The following is a 24,911-nucleotide window of genomic DNA, read 5'->3' as shown; positions in this document are numbered from 1 at the left end:
TGTCTCTCTCTGTCTCTGTCTCTGTCTCTGTCTCTGTCTCTCTCTCTCTCTCTCTCTCTCTCTCTCTCTCTCTCTCTGTGTGTGTGTGTGTGTGTGTATGTGTGTGTGTGTGTTATTAGCATTCCATGGCATGGCTGCCCCACATTTTCTAATTGAGTTGCCAACATAAAACTTCTGTACTGTCTGTTTTTATTCTTCTACACACAACAGAAAGACACTGTGTTGACTAAAAGGAATAGTGCCCTTCTAAGTTGTTCTTCCTTACAGCTGGTCAGCACAGGCTCTGTGAATTTCCTGAGCTCGTTCCTCAGCTAGCAAGCATGCTTCTTTCCAAGGGTCACTTGGGGTCATATTGAACAGACTGTGTAGGGTATCCTCAGCACATACTAGTTATTTAGTTATGGTATTTACTTAACATTATATTAATACTATAATAATCAGTCATTGTGTGTATGTGGTATGTATGCAAGTGTGCACAAGTAAGAGTATATATATATATATATATATATATATATATATATATACATGTGTGTGTGTGCAGGTGAGTGTATATGTATGGGCCCATGCATATGGAGACCCTAAATTGGCTTCCAGTGTCTTCTTCAATTGCTGCCTACTTTATTTACTGAGGAAGGGCCTCTTACCTCACCTGGATCTTGCTGGTACCAGCTCGTCTAGCTAGCACATTGCCCTTAGGGGCAGTCCCCAGTCTCCACCATGTGAATGTGAAGAATTAAGGTAGGTGCCATGTCTGCCTTGATTTTATGTTTCCTGTGGCTTTCATAGTAAGTTTTTTATCCACTAAACCATCTTCCTCACCCATCCAGATCTCTTTACCTAAATCTTCGTGTCTGTTCTTGTTTCCCAAGAGAGCCAGTCTTAGAATTTCTAAGTAGAAAATATGTGTAGGTAGTTTTCACACTTATCACCGAGCTCTGCTCTTGAAAGATTATGACAAGTTATCTTTTCATGAAGAGTCCCAGAGTGTGAGTATCAAACAAGACACGCCACTGCTTCATCACTGTCAGGAAAGCTAATCTGTCCCCATACATGTTTTACTGGTATTTGTATTTCTTCCTCTTTCTGTTTATTTTAACTCTTGTTTCTCACAAGTTGATACCTCTAGAGTTGGTCATAAACTTCATTTCTAGCTTCTGTGGGTCAAGGGAGAAAAAAAAAAGGAGTCCTCTCAACTATAAGTATCATGAGGGTGGAGCCTTGGGCTCTTTTTTTCCTCTTCATTACTCTTCAGAATGCCTGCTTGTCAAGCACAACCATCAGACACTGACATAATTGCTGATCAAATGAATGGTTGGATGGATGGATGGATGGATGAATGAATTGTACATAACTGCTACAAGAATGGATTCCTAGATGAGCCCTGTGACAGCTATCCTGACACAAGCTAGAGGCTTATACAGTCTTCCCTTTATTTTAAACAAAAAACAAGACACCTAGGTTGGAGCCCCAGCTCTGGTGGAGCTCTAATTACCAAAACCCCCTTTCTGCCAATATGTTGTTTTCATCATGCAACCAAGCACACAAGTAAAGTACTTATGTCAGAATGCATTGGAGGAGCGGAGCCTCAGCAAGCATCAAATAGGTGATGCAGTTTTGAAATTTCAATCCTATGTCATATACACAAGACAAGTAAACGTGGCTGGGGGAAAGCAAATGCATTAGCAATGGAGAGAGATGAACAGCACATGGGCTGTTGACCCTACCCCTCAAGAACTGGCTCCTTTACAGGCCTTTCAGATGATATAGGAGCCTGGCAGGTAAGTGATGGTGGGTATGGACCAGGCAGGGGGTCCAGACCTTTCTCTAAAAGTGATGCTTACCCCTCGGCACTAGCGACACCGAGAACACAGGTCAGAATGTTACTTGCAATCTGATTGGAATGTCAGCTCAGTCTTTAAACACTGGCTAGATGTCAAGTCAAATAAAAGGTTAGATCTGCCCCACAGGGATAGTCTGCAACCAGGAAGCTAAACACTCATAGAAAATAAAGGAACAAAGATGCAAATGAGGTCAGGTGTAATGTTCCAAGGATGCTGCAACGAGAGAGGCTTCTGGTTGTGAGGTGACACAGAGGTAAGACACCAACCCCACTTTCTAGGGCAACATTAAGATAAACTGAAAGGATCCTGCATACAGTAAATTAACACCTCCTCCTTTAAACACCTCTGGCCATTAAAGAATTGGTGTACAGGGTACAGGTGTGGGGGGCAGCCGGCACGTGCAGCCTTTTACGTAGATGTGCATTCCAGTGGGAATGGCTGTACAATGCAAAGGTGGATCCAGTCAGACATCAGAGAATGACACTATGGGGAAGAGAGCAAGCTCACATCTCAGTCAAGTGGGTCCTCCACAGACCTGCAGGTACAACATTCATTTTCCCATACTGTTGTCCCCCAAATCACTCTCTGTACCACCAAACTTGGAACCCCCAAACAGGTGTGGTGAGAACCCACAAAACTCAGAAGCTGTGGAGACTTACACTGCAAAATCTGGGCTGGCAGACACCCATGCTGCCATCTTCCCAGCACTATCTAACCTCTTTCTCTTCAAACGGCAATTCGTGTATGGTGTGCTTTTTTTTTTTCTGTTTGGAAATGCTCCAGCTGAACACTTGCCTGGTTGCTATGGTAACTATCAGGTAGCACCGTCTTTTTTGCCTGGAGCTGAGACTGCCAGCAAGAAAGCCAATACACTAGTATATTGTTTCTTCCTGGACTAATCTTTTAAACTGTAGCCTATAGTGTTCCCATAATATATTCGATCAGAAGCTTGAGTGGTTTATTGAATTTAATGCACCATGGCTCTCCTTGGACCGAGCAATGCATTCAGTAGCAGGCCTTTATTCTGAGTTTTCTCCTTTGCAATGAAAAGTGTGAGACTTGCTTTGGTGTTCGTTTTGTGATTTCTACAATTCTAAGAAAGAAGATGGATTTTTACACACAAACGCTCTGTCTTTTTAATCTCACACTCGCTGAAGAATTATTTATCTTATTTAGACAGGCCCCAGGTGGGCCATTTGCCAAACATCTGATGTTGAGATAGTATACATCAGCAGGAGAGAGCTAATTCACTGCTGTGGCTAGTGAGCACAGTCAGAAGGCAAAAAAGTGCAGGCTGGTGGGTTCAAGGAAAGCAGTGGCTGTCTATTCAAAACTCTTCACAATGCCTTCTCCACCTATGGCCTGATGGAGGAGATGGTCCTCTCAGTCTCCAAGGGAACTTGGAAAAAGGGAGAGTCTAGAAGTATATCTCAGGCAGAAAGATAGCAACACAGGGTGCCATGAATGGCAGGCTTGTTTTGGGGTCAATAAAGACCAGGGAAGATGAGAGTTTAGTGAAGGTTGTTGTCCAGGTGTGCTAGGATCTTCACATGATTGAGAGGCAAGAGAGCAAGTCCTGTGGCTTTGTCTCTCTGTGGCTGTATTTCTTCCAGCATGGAGCCACTCAGGGCAGGACTGAACCAGGTAGGCAATAGCTAGATATTCAATACAACCTTAATGGTATTTTGCCCCTAATCATTTATTGATGTATACAACTATTAGAGAATTATAAAATATTTAAGATCAGGGCTTTCTTTGAATGGATGTTAGGTGGGTACCTCCCCTGTTTTGACTTTGAAAATCAGAAAGTACAGGCACACATACTCTAATCAATTGTCCAAGCAGGACCTCTTTGATAATATACTTCTCAATCTTCTACTTATTAATAGTTTTGTGAGAACCCACAAATCCATCATCTTCTTTTTATAGTTCTAGATGTTTTAATGTTATGAAATGTACACAGATGAAGGAAATGGGTCATTCCTTTCAACTAGCTTCTAATTTGACAGGGGAGGTTGCTTTTTGCTCCAAAGATAGGCCTGTGCCTTTTTCTATAACCCCCAAAACAGTGACTGTAACCTTATTTAGAAAGAGGCTCTTTGTAGGTGTGAGAAAATTAAGGAAACTGTGCCAGAAAACCTGAATGGACTCTAAATGTGATCTCAAGCATCCTTCTGAAAGGCAGAGAGTGATATGACCAACCCACAAGGCCACAGGAGAAGACTATATGAAGATAGAGAAAATGGTCCAGCTACATCCCAAGATATGCCAAGGAATTCTATCAGAAGGGAGCAGCTACAGGAGCTTTCTCATTGCCCCAAATAAAGTGCCACCCCATTGCATCATGACTTCAGGCTTCTGGCTTCCTGCTGGGAGAGAAGGAATTCCTCTTATTTAAAATATCAGTGTGCTACTTATCCAGTGCAGTCCTAGGGGTTTAATACATAGGATGATATGACATGATTGGTACCGTGATATGGATGATATGAGTAGTTGCTATGGCAGTCTCAGTAGTAACTCAATACCTCTTTGGCAAGCATTTTACATACTTTTAATTCTCTAGACGATACCATCAAGCATTTACTGTAACTACCACCATCTTATAAGTGGGGTAACTGAGAATTGGTATGTTAGAAAATTGACCCAAGCCCAGCAGTGGTAGCTCACACCTTTAATCCCAGCACTTGGGAGGCAGATGCAGGTGGGTTTCTGCATTTGAGGTCAGCCTGGACTACAGAGTGAGCTCCAGGACAGCCAGGGCTACACAGAGAAGCCCTGTCTCAAAAAAGTCCAAAAAAAAAAAAAAAAAAAAAAAAAAAGATAAAGAGAAAATTGAGGCAAAGTCCTGTAGTCCTGCAGTCAGTGTGGTAAAGAGCCAAGTATCTAATGATCACAGTCTACTTTTTAACCCTATTTCTATTTCTGGTGGGGAAAGGTAAGAGAGACAGAGACAGAGAGACAGGGAGAGAGAGAGACAGAGAGACAGAGACAGAGACAGAGACAGAGAGAGGCAGAGAGGCAGAGAGGCAGAGAGGCAGAGAGGCAGAGAGGCAGAGACAGAGAAAGACCATCCATGCATGCTAAGTTAAAATTGTTTCATTCTATATTTCTAATTAGAAAATTTAATTGATGTTTTTCTATACTTGATGTCTTTTATTTATTGGTACCCTTAATCACACTTCACCTGTTTGATAAGAAAACTAGTATGTCTACCTGACACAAAAATGTCTAAAATAATCTTCAGGAAGCAATAAAGACCGCAGTTTTATAGTGTGTTGCTCTTTGCATCCTTTTGCCAGAGAAGACAGGAAAGGACAATTTGTATATCCCAACCAGATTGTAGCGAACATAAGAAGTCCAACTGAGTCTTTGGGCTTGATTTTGTAATGAGAAACTTGTGGGGGTAACATAAGAAAATGGTTATGCTAGGATCTACGAGAAATTGATGACCTTAGAACTTTTGGTGCTTGCATTAGGATAATAACAGGTTACAGGGATTTGAAAAAGAACTGGGCAAGCATGGAACTGGAAGCAGATGGGATAAAGCCCTAATGGGTAGTACCTAGCAAAGAGAGAAAGGAAATGGAGACAGAGTAAGGGTTGGGAAAGGAAATAGGCAGCAGCTAGCTAAGTGAAGCTCTTACCTTAAGGAATACCTGTTGGGGTAGGGTGAAGAAGAAAAGCCAATAATATTGGAGTCTAAGAGGAATCAGATTCTCTCCCTAGATTTAAAAGCAAATGAATTAACCTTTGGGATAATTAAGGGTCCTTTGCTGGGACCAAAGTCTACTTTTAGAGATATTAATGCTTTTACAGTGTCTGCTGTTTAGTTTTTGCATGTGTTAATACCTCTATTCAAAGAGCCATTGAAAGTATTGAAGAGGAGTATTTTCCTCCCCACTCAGACTCAGTTCTGCCTCCTGGGTGCCCAGCACAGAGGCCATGCTTCACTGGTGTGAGCTGAACGCTGAATGGTATTCAGTGGCATCACTCTGCCAGCTAGGAGTTCTGTGACCTCAGGGATTATACTTAGGTTTATTTCCTGATCTGTAAGTGCACATAACACTGTGTGCCTCCCAGGATCGTAAGCATAAACAGAAATGGCAGGTGCACAGCACATAGCACAGAAGCTGACAGCTTACACATAAAGCATTGTCATGTTGTCAAGGCCGTGTTTCAGGAAGCCACGTGGTTAGGACAGTAAACTTGACTTTCCAGTTCATTGCATTGGCTCACTATCCACAAAAGCTGAATAAGCATCCCCAAGCCAGGATTCATTTATAAAATGAACATATTAATATTTATTTTATTTGGGACATTGTGGTAAATAAATGAGTTACCATATGTAAGCCTGACAGCTATGTCCTTATACACTTATACATCTGTATATAAATTTGAAAATATTCTTTTCAGTCGGGAGTGGTGGTGCACGCCTTTAATCCCAGCACTTGGGAGGCAAAGGCAGGTGGATTTCTGAGTTCGAGGCCAGCCTGGTCTACAAAGTGAGTTCCAGGACAGCCAGAGCTACACAGAGAAACCCTGTCTCAAAAAAAAAAAAAAAAAAGAAAGAAAGAAAGAAAGAAAGAAAGAAAGAAAAGAAAATATTCTTTTCAATGAAGATTTAAAACTGAAATTGCCAATAAAAATAGCTGGATACATTTGTGTTTTTTAAATTTTTTTCTAATATTTCAAAATTGACAGCAACTGTTTTAGATTTTATTTTATTTTTGGGTGTATGGGTGTTTTGCCTGCATGTATATTTGTATACCATTTGCATACGTGGTATCAGTGGAGGCCAGAATAAGGTTTTAGGTTCCTTGGAACTGGAATTAATATATGGTTCTGAGCTGTGGGTGCTGGGAATCAAACCCAGGCTCTTTCAGCCATTGAACCAGTCTGCAGCCGAACACCAACCTTATTTCTTCTATAATCTCCAGAATTCTAAAAGTTAATAGTTACATATCAACAGACTTAACATTACTCCTCAGGGTTAATGAAAAAAAAAAAGACAACTCTTACTTCTCTATTTGGAATAACAGAGTACTTTGCAAACGTCCATGCAAGTGTCATAAGAAGGAACGCAGGGATGTTCCTTCTCCTTTTCTCTCTCACTGATTGCAGTTCTTGGAGGGAGAGACAACTAAAGCTTCACACATTCTCTGTCCCAGAGGATGTGTGATGAATGGGGAGGACGGCAAAGAAGATCTGAGATCTCAGAATGCAGATTCTCAAGTTCACACTGTCTCTGGGTGCCAGTCCACAGTATCACATCTAGATTGTTGAAGACATGAACCTGAAAATACGACAATTAGCAATGACACTTCAGACCCCCAAATCCCATGGGATTCATCCTGATCAAATATGGTTCATACCAAAACTTTCAAAATTAGAAATGGTTTGAATATACTGGATACCATTAACATATATGCTGATAAAAAAACAAATAAATGAACTTGGTACCGGACCATGGCTATAGTCAAAGGAGGCATGCTTGATTCAATGCACTTGGCTGTTAATAGATATGTTTTCTAACCACCACGTCATACACATGAAGTTTATATAGTGGTTGAGTGTTTATAAGACTGAGTTTACTAAAACAAGGTCTCTGGGAGATTCGGCCTCCAGGTCCATGGATGGAAGAGGCAGGTATTCAATGGGAATATACCGTTTACAGAGAACAAAACCCTTGAGGTGCATCAGAAGGTTTAGCAAAATGTGTAGTAGCCACAGATGGACAAGTATGGTTTAGAGACTCCAATTTTAGCAAATACCAAGCTCTTCTGGCTTTGCACTCTTTCTGTTTAAACTAAACTTGTTTGCAGAACATCCTGTTGTTTATTTTATCTAGATTGTGTCAAGATAGTGATTGAGGTAGACTGTTGGTTAGTAGACTCTCATTAGTTTTCTTAGTAGGTACACAAGATAGTAAAAGACTGCAAAAGAATAAACCTAGCAAGGCAACAGGAAGATTGGCATCACTAGAATAATGAAATTGTTGGCTAAAGGGGGATTCAGAGACATTAGAACTTTTAGCTTTTTTGTTTGTTTGTTTGTTTTAGTTTGGTTTGGTTTTGGTTTTCCGAAACAGGGTTTCTCTGTATAGCCCTGGCTGTCCTGGAGCTCACTCTGTAGAACAGGCTGGCCTCGAACTCAGAAATCTGCCTGCCTCTGCCTCCCAAGTGCTGGGATTAAAGGCATTCGCCACCACACCCGGCTAGTACTTTTAGCTTTTTAATTCAAGACCTTAGTGCACCTTGAAAGTGTTTGATCTGAAAAGCTCTGGGGTGGTTCTCATCCCTGTCTGATGATAAGTCCTCATGCTAGAGGTTTCCCAAGCTTTCAAACTTATGATGGGATTGTATTCATTCAAGCCCTTTGTTTCACAAGGGACTTGATTGGTTTCCATAGCTGCACACATTATGCCAATACCAGGTTCCTAGGACAGCTTTGCTCTCCAACAAGTAATTCTGCCATGTATTGTGCTCTCCCTCTGTGACATGAGGCTTGTCCTTGCATCTCTGGAGTTTTATATCCTGAAAACTTCAAGCACAGCAATAACAATGAAAAGTTTGTATTTCACCATAGTTTAAAAATAAGGCTCCAGAATTGTGTATCATTTCAGGTTTTGGTTTCAGTCCCATATCCCACTCACCACATGATGGTGAACATGAGTAGGGTTGGGCAGTTACTTGACTCTGAACATATCAAAACACTGCACTGTTCACAGTCCAGCTGAACATGCTTTGAATTCTCAGTTTGGATGTCTAAGAACACACTCATGGTTGCCATAGCAACTGCCTAGCGGTGATTCCTTATAGAGGTGGCAATGAGGATACTGTGTCTTTTCATTTCTTTTATTATTAGATATTTTCTTTATTTACATTTTAAATGTTATCCCCTTTCCTGGTTTCCCTTCATAAAACCTCCTATCCTTTCCCCCTGCCCTGCTCAGCAACCCACCCACTCCCACTTCCTAGCCCTGACATTCTCCTATACTAGGGCATAGAACCTTCACAGGACCAAGGACCTCTCCTCCCATTGATGACCAACTAGGCCAGAGGATGCTGTGTCTTTTGTTGGTCCTTGAGGTGGGAGGCAGAGGGGCCAGGTTTGAGTGATTTCCTTTTTTAAAAAGTTTTTCAGATGATAATGTGCAACCAGTATTAAAAGTCTCTGGCATAGACCTTTCAAGTTTATTAAGACAGGTTTGACTGAGTTCAAATAGTTCATTCAATTTCACATAACTCCATTTCACTGCAGAATGCCCCATAGTCTATTCCTGTTATCTATTTAAAATTGCAATATTATTATTACTTTTATTCCCTTCTCAAAGGACTGCAACCACTCTGGCACATCATGTGATTGCCCGCTTTCCAAGGTGCAAACTCATGAATATTCTTAATTAGAACTGTGGTTTCCTGATCTTTCCAATCCAGCTAAGATGGAACTTAATTACAGCAAGGGACCAGGAACATCTGGCAGGTCTAACAACCATGATCTGTGCTTCTGGATGTGCCCTGTGAGTTGCCAGCAAAGCCGTACATCACTGTGATTGCTGATGCTCAGTGGAGATGTAGAGGAAGAAGGAAGCAGAGCCAGCAATAACCTCTCAATTAAGTTTTCCGAAAAATGCAGATGATTAACTGGCTACAGGCAGAGTTTACTCTTCAATCAAAAACGGGAGCAGCAACATAAACCAGGCACACCTGCCATCCCAATGACTTAGGGATAGTGAAAAGAAACATTCCATCTTTTTACATTAGCAGGCTGTCCAATGTTTGGCAGCTCCTTTCCATGTGATTCTAGTTTCCTTCATTAGTATGAGGCTCAAAATAAGTTCTATTCAATTTCATATTATCGACTTGATTTATGTCAAAACACTGTATGTGGTATGACCCAGGCCGTGATTATCTTCAGGGAACCATGACTAGATATTTAAAACATAGTCTTTGAAAACTGATTATTATTTTTTGGAGGGGGAATTCCACCTTATTTTTAATATTTTAATATTTATTGTTTTAAATTTAAATTCATAATTGAAAACTTTGTGTAGGGCTTTTGGTAAACAACACTGGGGATTTTATCTAGAAAATGTGCAGTGTGGTAAACAGAAGAACCAATCTTCTGGTGATGTCTAGAAATCAGTGGAAGAAAAGAAAGAGTTCCTTCATAATTACAGCACTGAGCAGCCTGTGATGATGGATGATATGAGCTTAGAGTAAACAGACTTTGAACTTGGCAGGGAGAAGGCAAGAACACCAATGGGGCTTTTTTACTTTATAAGCAAAAACTGGGAAATTGGGAGTTTTGGGTGACTCATGACAAACAATGATGTAAGAAAGAGTCACTTTCAGGGGCAGAGGGCATTATCACATTTAATTCTTAACCCTGAGAGATTATTCTCAATGTACAGATAAACAGCCACAATTCAGAAGTGCAAAGCTGTTTCTCATAGATCTCTGAGCAGCAGCTGACTTAACAATCAGTTGATGGAAGGGTGACCAGTACAGTTCAGCTCATCTGTTAGAAGGCTGGGAAGATGCAGCCAGATTGTAGTCTAATCAAGGCAAGATCGCACAATGGGACTGCCAGGTCAGTAAGTTCAAAATTAGCTCCATATTCATGTCAGCCATTTATGACTTATACATCATCCAGTGCATATCTGCCTGAGATCTGGGACACCACACCTTAGTCCTAAAAGCACCCCCTCCTTTAGGCTTTCTTACACTTCTGTCCTCTCATTCCCTGTGGGCCCACACATCCATTGTTTCTTTGTTTTTCTACTCTCTTCTCTTCCAGTTCAGGGAATGAGTTGCTTCATGATCTCTTGAAGAGTCCTTCCATCCATACTGATGGGGGGATCCTTGAGTCTTCTCCCTCTACACTTTGACATATGTCTCCTAAACAGATGTCAGGTCTTCTACTAGGAGAGATGCATCAGGCCCCAGAGAGGCTGTACGCTAATGCTCTGTGTAGTATGCACCAATCAGAACTAAGAGCCTGTAGACCAATGCTCTGTGCAGCATGCATCATTCAGAACTTTGCCAGGTGTTGGCAGCAAGGGAGGAAGAGTAAAGAGAGAGGAAGTCAAAATACAGACAACAGGAAGAGCAGCCTCCTTCCCTCCCTCTCTCTATTCATCTCTTCCTTCTTTCCTTCCTTCCATCCTCTTTCCTTTCTTGTTTGTGTTTCAAGATGTTTTGTTTTGTTTTGTTGTTGAGATATGATCTTGTCTTTAGTCCAGGCTATCCCTGAACTCACAGCATTTTTCCAGATCACTTTGCACCTTGAAAAGATCTTACAGAAATAATACACACACACACACACACACACACACACACCTCTTTCTCTCTCTCTTCCTGTTCAATAAGCTTTGGTTCCAGCTTGGCTTTGAACACAGGTATATAATGGAATGTCTGCAGGTGGCTTCGGGAAGACTTTTCCTGGCTTGCTCTACATTTTAATCAGAAAAGTTTTTCCTTGCCAGCAGATTTTCCTTAAAAGTCGTATTTTAGTTTCTAAGCCCTTAAACCTTTGTTTTCACGTGGCTCACTCTGTGACAGGGCAGATTAGTAAGAGCCTGGATTGTCTCTGATCCACCAACCAGCAGAGATCACTGACGCAGCGAGAGCAGGAGAGGCGGGAGGCGGGTCATTTGTCTTTCCAGTGGGCATGCACAAATGATCCTCTCCCCACACGTGCTCTGAAGAACCCTCTTCTTTCCCTTCAGGTGTTTGACCCTCATTGAATAGAGGAATTGATCAAAGTTGAAGCTGTAGCAAGACCGATGGAAAACCTCTATTTCTCAGGAAATCAAATCTTTAGAAAGAATTCAAAGCAAAATGCTGATATCTAACTCAGTTCCCGAGTTTGCCTGCTTCATGTGAGCATGAGCCATGCTGCTTGGGTGTCTTGTTCTCTGGTATCTTTTGAAAAATATTCACATCTAGGGAATTCTTCATGGAAAGAGAGGTTTTTTTTTTTGTTTTTTTTTTTAACTGCACTGACCTTAGAGATGGATCTTGTTAAGCAAAGGATGGTAACTTGAAGTCAAGCTCCTTGTGTCAATTTCCAAAGAATTATGACTTGGAAGGTTCGTGTGAGGTGAAGGAGAACAAGAAGAAATAGACATCAAGTTGAGATCCTGTGCCAAACATCTGGAGGAGAGAATGAGAGCATTATGGGAAAACAGATGGAGGGAAGCTTGGCCAGATAAAATTAAAGGCAATGCAGCTCGGGATCTGATTACCTAAGAGAATTTGACTTAAAAGGAAAGCGTCTATAAAACCTGTACTTTAAATAACCTCTTGACATGAGAACACTTTAAAAAAATTGGAGCTCTTATCAGGCCTTGAGGTTTACTTTGATGGTTTCAATTTACTAATTATTGGGTGCATTGTTGCCTTTTATTATTATTAGAAACAAGGCTAATTGAGAACCAAAGGCTTATAAAGGCCCACACTTAAAAATTATTTCCATGTTATTTTAATTAGCCCACTTAAATTCCATTTGAAAAATTAGGGACTTAGCCAAGCATCTGTGTGTGTGAATTAACTATCTCTGTCAAGAGAAGCAGGTGAGCTTTGTTGGGAGCTGTTCTCCCTCTGAAAGGGGGGCTCATTTGGTGTGTGTAAACATTTTGTCTGTAGCCATACTGTACACAGACAGAGCCGAGGCTCACCAGCATTGCACAAACCCAATACAAATGTAAAGAGTCTGATCTTAAAAACTTTACTGAGTTTTCCCCAAGACACTCATCTCTGAAATGAAAATTAATAATGATGTCAAGATTATCTAATATCAGGGCTGGAGAAATGGCTCAGAGGTTAGAGCATTTGCTGCTCTTCCAGGGGCTCTGAATTCAGTTCCCAGAAAGTGCACTTGTGCGTGTACACACACACACACACACACACACACACACACACACACACACACACAAGTACAACATACAAATGTCATACACTCAGAGACACATAAGCATATAAATAAAACCCATACACACAAATAAAAATACATTTTAAAAGAATGTATACTATCAAAAGTGAGTTTATAGAGACATTTACACATCTTTACATTAAAGCCCTCCTTGCATTTCACAGGAACAATACAACATAGAGTTCTTAAAGTCAACACTGTATTACTGAGGTCTCAAGATAGGCCTGCTAATGAAGTGCGCACGCACGCACACACACACACACACACACACACACACACACTACTATGTCACTGATCTTTTGAAGAGTGGGTCCTCATGCCCTCAGCTTCCCCTGGCCACCTTGTATTAAAATGGTTCAGCCCTGAGTCATGAGCTCACAAACTGGGACAAGCGCGTCAGCTCAAGCATCCCTCCAAGAGGTCTACTGAGAACCTCACCATCTTTTTGTCCAGGGTCCACGCCCTTCTGATCTCTTGGCTTTCCTTTCATCACCTATAGCTAGCTTCTTCCTCTCATGCTACGCACAACCATTCTTCTCCTCATTTTTTCCAGAAACAATAAATTATTTGCTTCTCATCTTTTTCAAATTCACCACTGATAAAGGGCCAACGTGCATTACAGATTTTCCTGAAACTTTGGGAATAACAAAGAGGGACTCTCTCCTCGTGGAATACTAAATCACTTAAAGTGGATGCCAGATGATGTGGTATTCTACACTTCAAGATCCTCTGCCACTGCCAGGGGAAACTTCTTGCAATTCCCTGCCTTGCACCCTAGCCAGCTACCATATCAGTGGGGACACTATTGCAATCAGTATTTCCATTTTCTAACTTTTCTTTAGCCTCCCATGGCTTTTCCCTGCCACCCCTGCCCCCTGTCACATAGATCATGGACATCACAAACCACCAAGCTCATCACACTAGTTGCCTTTTTCTGTATCTATAACGTTTACTGCATTCTGCTAACACAGATATTGTTTACCCTTCGTTGAATATGGTCACATTCATGATGTATGGAAGCTGCTAAATAATTTTCCATTGGTTAGCCAGGGTGACAGTACACACTTATGATCCCAGAAGTTGCACATGGAGGCAAGTATATCTAGGGTTTAAGGTCAGACTTGGCAAATTTGGGACCAACTTGGGCAACACAAAACCCTGTCTTGAAAACATAAAATAAACCCCCAAACCCTTGTACGGAGCAACAGAGTTGACACAGAACATACCCAGACACCAAGTTCTCAGCACAAGGGGATTTATTACCCTAAAAGGGTAAGTTGTGGGTTTGGGGCGGTCTGTTTCTGGATCAGGCAAAGACAGCAGCAGATGTTTGCAGAGACAGGTGTTAAGGAGAAAGAGGAGAAGTCTGTGCTGGGATGAGCTGGTAAGTCCTGATTGAACCTATGCGTAGATGTAGCCAAATAAAGAATTTTGACTGCTGGACCTTGGTGTTTGATAGTTGGACTTTGGTGATCAGTGTCAGGAACGAGTCAGTGGTCATATGAGGGAATGGACTTTGGGAGCTAGCTCTATGAATGTAATCTAATGGTTTTGCAAGGTAGAGGGATGGGATAAGGGATAGACCCGCCAGAGCTATGTTTGCAATACTTGAGCCTGTTAGAGAGCCCCCTTTATCCCTCAGATCCAATCAAGCATTTCTCATGAGGGCTTATTGTAATTATGAGCTATAATTCTTCTCTTCTTAGCACAGCTCCTGAGAAGAAGCATGTGGGTCACAGTAACAAACTGCATCTGTTTCAGCAAGACTTCTTTCTTTGAATAATTTGAACTATGTTAATAATTTTTACATTTTGATAATGAATTTTAATAACGAATCCTTAGAAACTTGAGTTCTTCATCACTTAGCTGAGCAGACAGAGCACACTAGCCTCAGGACCAAGCTTCTGCTTCCACTGGTCACCACACTTCAACTCACAACGTGGGCTGAGTCCAAGGAGTTCAGGAGTGGTTTATTCAGCAGAGGTGACCTTCCTTGGAAGAGCTCAATACAATGAGAGAATCATGGACTAAGAATCCAACAAGGGCCCCAGGGAGAAAGAACTATGTAAACTGGGTATTTAGAAAGAGGAGGATTCAATTCCCAGGAAAATCAAGGAACCACTGGGATCCATCTCACTTGACACTGAGCATATTGATGGAAAATGTGGCCAAGTTTCTTCTGGTAAACAACAAATACTGGATGATACTGGGACAATAGGAAGATCCAAAGTATTTGGGGTCTGGGTTTGGGAAGACACTGTAGCTTGCAAGGAGGATCTGACAGGTCATGGTTAAGGCCATGGCCATGGTCAATGTTGTGGCACATATGGACTTAAAGTCAAAGACAAAGAATAGATCCCTGTCACCAAAATAGGATGCTTGGTCAAGGACATAAAGATCAAGTATCTGCCTGTTAAGGAATCTGAGATTACTGACTTTTCCAAGAAGAATCCCTAAAGGATAAGGTTCTAAAGATCATACCATTATAGAAGCGTATTCAGGAATGACCAGTGGACCAGGTTCAATTCTTTTGATACTACTAGAACTATGGTGATCATAATGGTATTGGTGTTAAGTGTTCCAAGAAGGTAGGTACTGCTCTCTGAGGGGTTATCATCTTGGTCAAACTTTCTATCATCCTGTCTTCCAAGAGACTACTGTGGAAACAATGTCAGAAAGCCTACTTATCCATGCAAGATAACAGGCTGAAGTGGCTCTGTACAAGAGCATCTCATTTTTGTTCCCAGAGACCCTGGCATTCATTGTCTCTATTCTTGTGCCTAGGAAGCTGATGCTGTGGGCCAATATTGATAGCTGTTACACATCATCCAGGAGCTACACTGTCACCCTGGGCAACATTGCCAAGGCTACTTTTGATGCTGTGTCCAAGACCTGAAAGCCACTCAACCCCCAATCTCTGGAAAGAGTCTGTGTTTACCAAATCTCCCTATATAAGGAATTCACTGACCATCTTGAGAAAATCCACACCCAAGTCTCTGTTCAGAGGATCCAAGCTCCAGCTGTGGCTACTACATAGGGTTTTTAGAGCCAAAAAATAAAGTAAATTAAGCCTGTTTTTAAAAAATGAAAGAAAAAGAAATTGGGCCCCCCCCCCAAGTTATTTTGACTGATTGATACATTTTAAAAGATAAAGTTACATCATGAATTGCTCCATAATAAATGAAAATGTATTTATCTTCATCAAGCTTGCCAGACTCCATGTGATTCTAGCGTGGGCTCAGTGCACTATTCTCCCTACTTACTGAATGATCATCTACATACTCTATGACAAGCATGGTACTACATACAGGACTGAGGTGAAAGAAAGACATAATAATGCACAGCCATTCTCATGGACAAATGAGGGATGACAAGCTACAGACGAATCATAAAACAACACAGTAGACAGTGTCGCTGAGACAGACAAAGGGAAGGTAACTGGTCTATCTGGCATAAGTGGTAAAGAGAAGATGGCTTCTGGGGTACTCCCTCACTGATGGGTAAGAGATCCCCTCGTGGAAGGAGAGCAGAACAGGGAGCAGGGAAAAAAAGCAGATGTGCAAAGGTAGAGATGGAGAGTGGGTGGCAGCAGCTACCTCATCCATGAAGGCAGTGCTGATGAAGAATATGGGGAGAATGGATTTTGAAGGGTCCTGCAAATGACCCAGAAAGGACAGGAACTGGTTAAGACCACTGCTATAGGAGATGTGGAGGCAGGCTGGGTGAGTGTGCTTCTCCCTGTATCTATCCATCTCTGCAAAGCAGGGCTAAGTTGGAACAAGTTACATATTGGGAGCTTATGGCACAGTTTACTCAAAGAACAGTAGAAATTGAAGGTTCTAAAAGCTGATGGTAATGAAAATGATACAAAATCAGCATCAGTTGAAAGGCTGGAGGACATGGAGGCCAGGGCCAGGTTTGCTGCGATGGTTCAGATAAGAGATGAAGAAAGTCCTGCGATGGTGAACTGAAAGTTGAAGGTACCCATGGCCAAATTCTCAAGTGTACTCGATCACATTTTTTTGATGGTGAGAAGTCTCCCAGAGCTCTAAGATCATGATGAATATAAGAAATGGCTAATGCATAAAAGTGCATTTTCATCTCATTTAGACCTGTGCCTGTGCCATAGCAGGAGGCTTGATCAAGTCAACTAGGAAAAAGTAACCCTATAGCATTGTGCCCACGCCTTGGGCTTTTGTTGGTACAATCCATAGAATCCAGACGATGGCTGACACTTTGTGTGACATCTTTGGAGAATGAGAAGCACACACACACACATTCACAAGTATGAAAGATTTGTTATTCTAAGAGTGTGGTCGGTCCTCCTCCAGACTTTCCATACACAGAAGGCTGCAAGCTCTGGTTTATAGCAACTAAGTCTTTCAGGTTTCATTTGTTTTTGTTTTGTCTTATTGACACATACCAATGTGTGGAGGATAGTGTGATACTTCTCCATGTCTACACACTGTCTAATGATCAAATCAAGGTAATTTGAATACTCACCACCTTAAATATTTATCCTTTTTTTGTTGTAAAAATATTCAAAATTTTCTGTTGTAGGTATTTGGGACACAATGTGCTATGGTTGACTATGCTCATTCTATCACACACTAGACCATCAATACTTCTTACCTAGCCACAACACTATGGCCATTGACCAAAGTCTAATCTCTTTCTCTCACTGTTCTGGCAGCCTGTGGTAGTAACTGCTTTCTACTTCTGTGAGATTTGTGTTTATGGATTTTATGCGTGAGTGAGATCATGTCGTATTTGTCTTCTGTGCGTGGCTTAGCTCACCGAGCATGATGGTTTGTAGTACGTGTATCACTTTTCCCTCATCCATTCCTCAGTAAATATGGGCATGTAGCTGTCTCGTCAAGCTTGCATACTTCCTTCCCTGTGAATATGTGGCTACCCAGAAGTAGGACTGATAGGGCAAATGGTCGTGTTATTTTCCATTTTTGAGGGACTCTATAATGAGTGTACAAACTTAAAATTGTATACAGTGTGTAAAATGTCTGCTTCTTTAAATTCTTACCAGTGTGTGGTTTTTGTTTGTTTGTTTGTTTGTTTGTTTACTTTTGGTAGTAGCCATTCTGATTTGAGATGATATCACATTGTGGTTTTTGATTTGTATTTCTCTAATGGATAGCACACCTAATATCTTTCACCCCACCTCTGTGTGCATGTGTGTGTGTGTGTGTTATTTGTGTGTAGTACATTCATATGAGTGTAAAAGTTTATATGCCTATGCCTACATATGCAGAGGCCAGAGCACGACATCTGGAATTCTTAACTAGTGCTCTCTGGCTTATTGCCCAGAGACAGGGTCTCTCACAAAACTGAAAGTTCTCTTAGGTCAAACTAGCTGGACTGCAATGTCTTTAGATCTGTCTGTCTCAGTCCTGCAATCCTGGGGTTACAGATAATGCATAGCCACGACTGGGTTTTATGGAGGTGCTGGGGATTTGAACTCAGCTTCTCATGTTTGTAAAGCAAGTGCTCTTACTCAATGAGCTACATGCTCTACCCCATCCCATTTCATATATCTCTTGGCCATTTGTGTATCTTATTTGAAGAAATATTTAGTTGTTTCTCTAGACCATTTTAAAATTTCATCATTTGGGATTTTTTTAATACAGTTTTTTAGTTTCTTATAGATTCTGGAAACTATCAGATACTTCTTCTATCTTATAAATTTTCCATTCACTTTTGTCACTGTTTCCTGTACTGTACAGATTATTTTTGCTTTGAAGTCATTCTGCCTGTTTATTGTTGGTGCTTTTGATGTTCTAGTTAAAGATCCTTGCAGTGACAGTGTCATTCAGCTTTTCGCTGATATTTTCTCTCACTGTTCTTGGGTTTTACATTTAAGAATTTAGTCCATTCTGAGTTTAACCTTGTCTATGGTAAGAAACCCAGGTTATTTCTTTTATGCAAACATGCAGGTTCCCCAGCATCCTTTATTAAGAGGTTGTCCTTTCACAATTGTATGGCATTGGCATCTCTGAATGGAGATAAGTGCAGTGAAGTTGAATAGTCAGAGCAACTTGAGCAAAAGTACAAATATGGAGGCCCCATAGTACCTGATTTCAAAATATTTGACAGGCAATAGCAATGCAAACATTATGGTGTTGGTATAAGAACAGACCCATAGACCAATGAGGCAGAGCAGACTCTTGCTAGTGCCAAGGCTCCTTGAGTTCACTCTGTAAGATCTGGTTCCTCACTGTTCCCACTGCCCAAAGAGGCTGCACTGCACCTCTGACACAACATTCCTACCTTCCTGGGGTCACTATGCCTCCTTTCCTACTCCCATCTTCCTGAGTCCTGCTATGAGTCCTTTCCTCCCCTCCTGTTTTCCATGTCTCTACGTTACCAGTCACTCTCTGGACACAGCTAGCTGTTAAGATTCCAGAGCCCCAAAGTAGAGAAGGAAAAGATGACTGAGACTAAAATCAGAAAATGTAAACTATAATCAAAGGTTAACTCTGGTCTTCAGTATGTTATATAAAGCAATTTTTATTTCCCAGCTTTTTGCCATGTTCTGAGATATAAGCAGTGCCAGGGTCCTAGAAAGACACCAGCACAGAGAAAACCTTAGGTATGCAGCTTTCTCCACCTCCTGATCTTTGAAGACACTCTGTTTCTCCCAAGAGGAACAGCACTGACACACTTACAAATGTCAATCCCAGCTACAGGGAAACACTTGCAGAGGTAAACACCTAAGACCAGATTCACTTTCTTCAAGTTTCTTGTCCTTGGTAAACAAGTTCTGAAATAGAACAAAAAACAACTTTAAGATGTCCTAGAAGAGGCAGGGAACAGTTCTGGACCTTCAGAGCATCCTTAGTGATGGGCATTTTAGCCTAGAAGGAATGTTGAGTCACAAAGATGGGAAGAAAGAGACACTAAGAGGCGGTGGCTGGTAGAATGTATGGAGTGATCTGGCTAACTCTAGCTCCTTATGCAGGAAGCCATCTTAGTTTCAACTCCCATTGTTTTGATAACACACCCTGACAATAGCAGCTTGAAAAGGAAAGGTTTACTTTAATTTGTAATTCGAGGTTCATAGTCCTTCGTGATGGGGAAGTCCAGGCAACAAGAACATGTATCAGTTAGTCACATCCACAGTCAAGAGTAGAGACCAGTAAATTAATGCATGTCTATTCATGCTCTGCTCAGCTCTCCATTTTTATATAGTTCAGGGCCCAAACCCAGGGAGTGATGCCACCCAGTTTCAGGCTGTGTCTTCCCACAACCATTAACATAAACAAGACAGTCTCCCAGAGGCACAGCCACAGATCAACCTGGGCCAGACAATCCCTCACAGAGAGTCTGGATTCTATTCACTTGACAATTAAAACTAACTGTCAGAGATTCGAGTCTCTTATTTCTTTTTCAACATATTCTGCTGACTCTTCAAACCCTCTCACATTCTTTGGGAGTCTTCCACTTCATGCACACACCCAGTAACAATGTGCTATTCTCCAAGCTACCCGTAAGATCAAGTGATTAAGATTTGAAGATTGTGGGGTCACACTTGAGTTTTATTTCTCTGTCTGATACATATTTGTTGAGTGAGTATTGGCAAGTTACTTAACTTCATGAAGCCTCAGGGTCACAAACCGCAAGTCCTTACACTCACGTGCTTTGTTTCTATGCTAATCATCATGTCATTTCTCATTTACTCTGTGGGGTGAGATCTCCTGTAAGTCAATTGTAAGGAAGCAGCGATGGAGACCAAGAGGGAAGCATCCCTGCTCAGAGACACAGGACCAGAAGCAGAGTTGAGCACATTGGCTAAAGATCAGGGAAAGTGCGTTCTGTCTCTGCAGGAGGAAAAGATCAGACCACACTGTGATCAGGACCCTGTGGTCTGATTTGAGTCCTGCAGTAACCATGGCACTCTGCTGCCTCTGCACATATGTGCATGGAGCTTGTACACTGTAGTTACAATTTAAACAAGTACATAAAATCCAGATGGTGGAGCCTGCATCTTGCTATAGGTAGGGACAGTTATTAAAAGTATCTCCTTACATTTCATTATTTATCCACTCGTCACTTAAGTTCTCACTTGTTTTTATTGGTTCTGTATCTATCCTGCCATCCAAGCATACTGTAGCATCCTCAAGAAAAGAGGCCAAGCCCTCTGACTAATGCTGATGTCTATGGCTTACATATAACTTGAGACTGAGGTAGTGTACACACACATACAGAGAGGGGGAAGGAGAGGGAGAGGGAGGGAGAGAGAGAAGGAGAGAGAGAGGAGAAAAAGAAGGAGGAGGAGGAAGAAAGAAGTTTTGAAGGAAGCAAGGAAAGAACGAACAAAAAAATTAATGAACAAATGAAGACATTTCTGCTTCCCTTTTCATATGCCTTTAAGACTTATCTTAAATCACAGTGTGACATTCTTCCAGTGACATTTCCCTATGTTCCCTAATCCCTAACTTGGAGGGTCATTGCAGCCAGTGTCAGCCACCATGTGGAGAAACCCTCTGATTTTTCTTTAAATGAGGTAAACTTCAAGTGTGTATCCAAGAGTCAGAGTCGCACATTAGAAGGTGGTGATGTGAGTCCTCTGCAAAGCTGTCAAGGAGGTTTCTATTTTAGACCTCCAGTCTGTTTCAGCATCAATGAGGGAAAGTGAACCCTAACACACACACACACACACACACACACACACATTGTTGAGGGCATTTGTAATATCTGCGGATGGGACACAAAAGGCACTTGTGTGTATCAGATGGAGGAGAAAATTGGAAACAAAGGGGAAGTCTGCAGGCAGAGGATTTAACATTCATGTATGCAGCCATTCAGCAAATATTTGCTGAGTGCCTACTTGAGGCAGAGCCTGGCCCAGGGTGATCATACTGAGGTATAAATATTAAAGAGACCCAGCTACTGCCCTTACCTTACAGTCAAGTGCGGGAGATGAGACATGTACATATTTATTATTTAGTAGTGTCGTACAAATATTTGAGCCGGGAGTCTGTGGGCTAAAAGGCTACATTAGTCATGCTACAGAGAACGATGGCCCAGATCCCCTGGTCCCATCATTGTCATTCACCTCATGACATCAGTCCTCTACCTTTCCATAAACTAACAGTGTGAATTGGGTCCATATCTAAACTCGGGGATTCAGGTCCCAAGCCCTCTCTCTCTCCTTTAGAGGACAATGGATCCCTGAATATCCTAAAACCTTTGTATTCAGTTAGAGTTCAACTCAGTGATATTAGTGACTTCCAAAATTCTAGGAAGCATTGCTCAGGTGATTGACACAAAGGCTCTGTGGGCACAGGCATGGATTTGCTTCTCAATAGAGGCCATGAGTTCTGTGACAAAGGAGCCCCTCTGAATCTGTTCACCATAATGTGTCAGTAGATGGGTTCTATAAAGTAATGTTGTAAAATGCTCAGAGCACAGCATCACCACAGCCACTTTGTGTTCAGAGTCCAGGCTACCACTGTACAAGGTGCAGGTCGTGCTCACAATTCTTGATTCTTCTTTTGTCTTGGGTGATATGAAGTTAACCACTGTGTTGTTCTGTTTCTTGTTTTCACTGTGGTGCTGACATAACGTAAGATTGGCCACTTTAAATTGTAGGTATATGGCTTGCTGGGATTAAGCACATTCACCTACTAATCAACCATTACCTTCACCTATTCCGTCTCTCCAAAGCGAGATTCCATTCCAATAAAACAATTCACTCTCCACACCTCCCTCTCTAGTCTCTGATTTCACCACCCTGCTTTCTGTCTCTGTGGATTGGTCTAGTCTATCTCATATAAGCAAATCTATTATGTATTTTTTTTCTTGCATGCTTTGTTTTCCCAGTAGTATGCATCAGCATTTCATTCTTTTTGAAAGCTGTATAATATACCACTGTTTGTAATACTGCATTTTGTTTATCCATTCATATTTTGATGCACATTCACATATATTTCTACTTGTTGATTACTATGAATGATTCACTGCAAACATGGGCATACAAATGCTTGCTTCACTATCTTATTTTTAATATAATGCTTTCAAACTATTGAATGTGCATTTGCAAAATAGATTCCTCTTCCTGTGAAGGATCATATAAGGATTGATGGAGTAACTTCCTTTTAATTCATTGATTTTGATGGAAATGTTAGACACACTCTTGTTTTTGCTGTCATGGGGTATTTTTTATGAATGTCTAGAAGAGCGGCACTTCACTTTGTATGACCTGCAAACTGATTGGGCATCAGACTTTGCAATGACCAATGAAGAATCATAAAAGCAATAGTTCATGATATATGAGAGTTATCGTTTCTAAACTTGAATCTTTTGGAGCACTGCCATGATTATTCATTTTTAACATTGTTTGAGACAGCCTTCAAACTACAAAGAAAGAGTTGAATACCAAAGACCATATGGGCCTCAAACCGTAAATACTTATAATCTGGCTATTTTGAAAACAAATGAACAAACAAAAAAACCAACAGCTGACACAAATATTTGATCTACTCTCACTTCTTCATCTATATTTGGGAAAATCCAGAACAATGTCATATCAGGCCAGATATTATAGCCCTAAGAGTTCCTAGAAACAATCCAGGCACCCTTGAGCTTCTGAATGTGCCCCCATTGAGATGCTGGGTACAGCACAGTGGCTTACCATAAACCTCTGGGTGATGGACCACCCCGCCATCATTCCACATCTGTCCATGGTCTCAGCCTTCTCTACTGCATCTTGACCCAGCAGGTTCATTCTGGGAGGGTCTTTAACAGGGTCACCTCAGTTCATTGCTGACCTTGCCTGTGATTGCTTAATCATGATAGTCTATGATGAAACATTTCCCCACTCCTTTCGGAATCAGGCCTGTGTCCTAACTTAGCTCCACAGAGCTGGATTCTGCTCTCTCCCTCTCCACATGCATCTTTCCACCCTCACCTTCCTCATTTTACTCCTTGTCATTCATGTCTCAAGTATTTCACAAGCCCCAGTCTGCCAATCCATCTGCCTCCCTCCCTCCCTCTCTCCCACTGCCTTTGTGTGTTTGTGCACCCGGTGCCCGCACTCCCTATCACAGACAGAAGCCATAAGGACTCACCCTGTGCACTTTAAGCACAGATTTAGCCTTGCAGTCCTGAACTTGTATCTGAGGTTTCTATTTAACGTTCTGTCTTCCCTGCTGGAGATAAAAAGAAAAGAAGAAAAAAGGCAAGAAATATATCCACCAAGTCTTTAGCGGTGTTGTGTATCATGGTGTGTGACATGACTTCTGCTCCTGCTTTGCTGAACCATAACATGGATGTCAGAGAGAACTAAAGATAAATGTGAACAGAGGGGGAGAGATGCCAGTTCATTCATTTCTTCTTTTTCTTTCACTCGGTTCAGCGGCTCAAGTGTCAACAGTGACATCAGAGAGAACCAATAATAAAACTTCCTTCTTGATCTCCAGTAGCTAAGGGTCTGAGAAGAACAAATTTGGACCTAAATTGAAAAGGGAGATTGAATTACTAAAACGGTGCTTTTAAAACCTAGGGTCACAATTCATGACTGAGTATGAAATCCATTCAATGAGCTATAGCTAGCATTATTTACAACAGAGAAGAAGGAGGATGGAGGGGGATGAGAATTTGGAGAAGGAAGAGGAAGGAGGAGGAAGAGGAAGAGGAGAAGAAGGAGGAGAAGGAAAAAATACTGGTGTGCACTGGGAACTTGCTGCCTTATGATTTTTGTGTAGGTTCTGTGTGTATCAGTGTGCGTGCGTGTGTGTGTGTGTGTGTGTGTGTGTGTGTGTGTGTGTGTGTTATAAATTGCAATAGAATTTTCACAATGGATTATGATCAAACCACTTGAAAAAAACCCACATTAAAACATTTGAATTTCATATATGAGTAGAGAGGAAAATATCATTTTTAAATTTTACATCAAGTATTTATATTGAAAATAAAAATATGATATTCACAGATGTTCTCAGCTCTTAATTTATATAAACACTAGTTGATGGTATTTGTCCAGTTTTTAAAACATGGCTGCACATTCTTTGGCATTGCTTCCACAGATGCTGGCGAGGATGTGGAGAAAGAGGAACACTCCTCCATTGTTGGTGGGATTGCAAGCTTGTACAACCACTCTGGAAATCAGTCTGGCAGTTC

General features: G+C 41.4%; 1 protein-coding gene across 1 annotated transcript in view; it reads right to left on the bottom strand.

Annotated features, from left to right (window-relative positions):
• The window catches only part of Cpo (carboxypeptidase O), an 85,689-nt gene extending 62,172 nt beyond the window's left edge, over nucleotides 1-23,517 (bottom strand). Inside the window, 1 exon segment of the mRNA XM_021163854.1 lies at nucleotides 23,425-23,517. Within this exon segment, the coding sequence (XP_021019513.1) occupies nucleotides 23,425-23,517 (93 nt within the window).
• Nucleotides 23,518-24,911: the final 1,394 nt, after the last annotated feature.

The sequence above is a fragment of the Mus caroli genome, chromosome 1 (genome assembly GCF_900094665.2).
Source record: "Mus caroli chromosome 1, CAROLI_EIJ_v1.1, whole genome shotgun sequence".
Classification (NCBI taxonomy): Eukaryota; Metazoa; Chordata; class Mammalia; order Rodentia; family Muridae; genus Mus; species Mus caroli.
The sequence above is the reverse complement of the archived record's forward strand: the minus strand, read 5'-3'. Positions and strand labels throughout refer to the sequence as shown.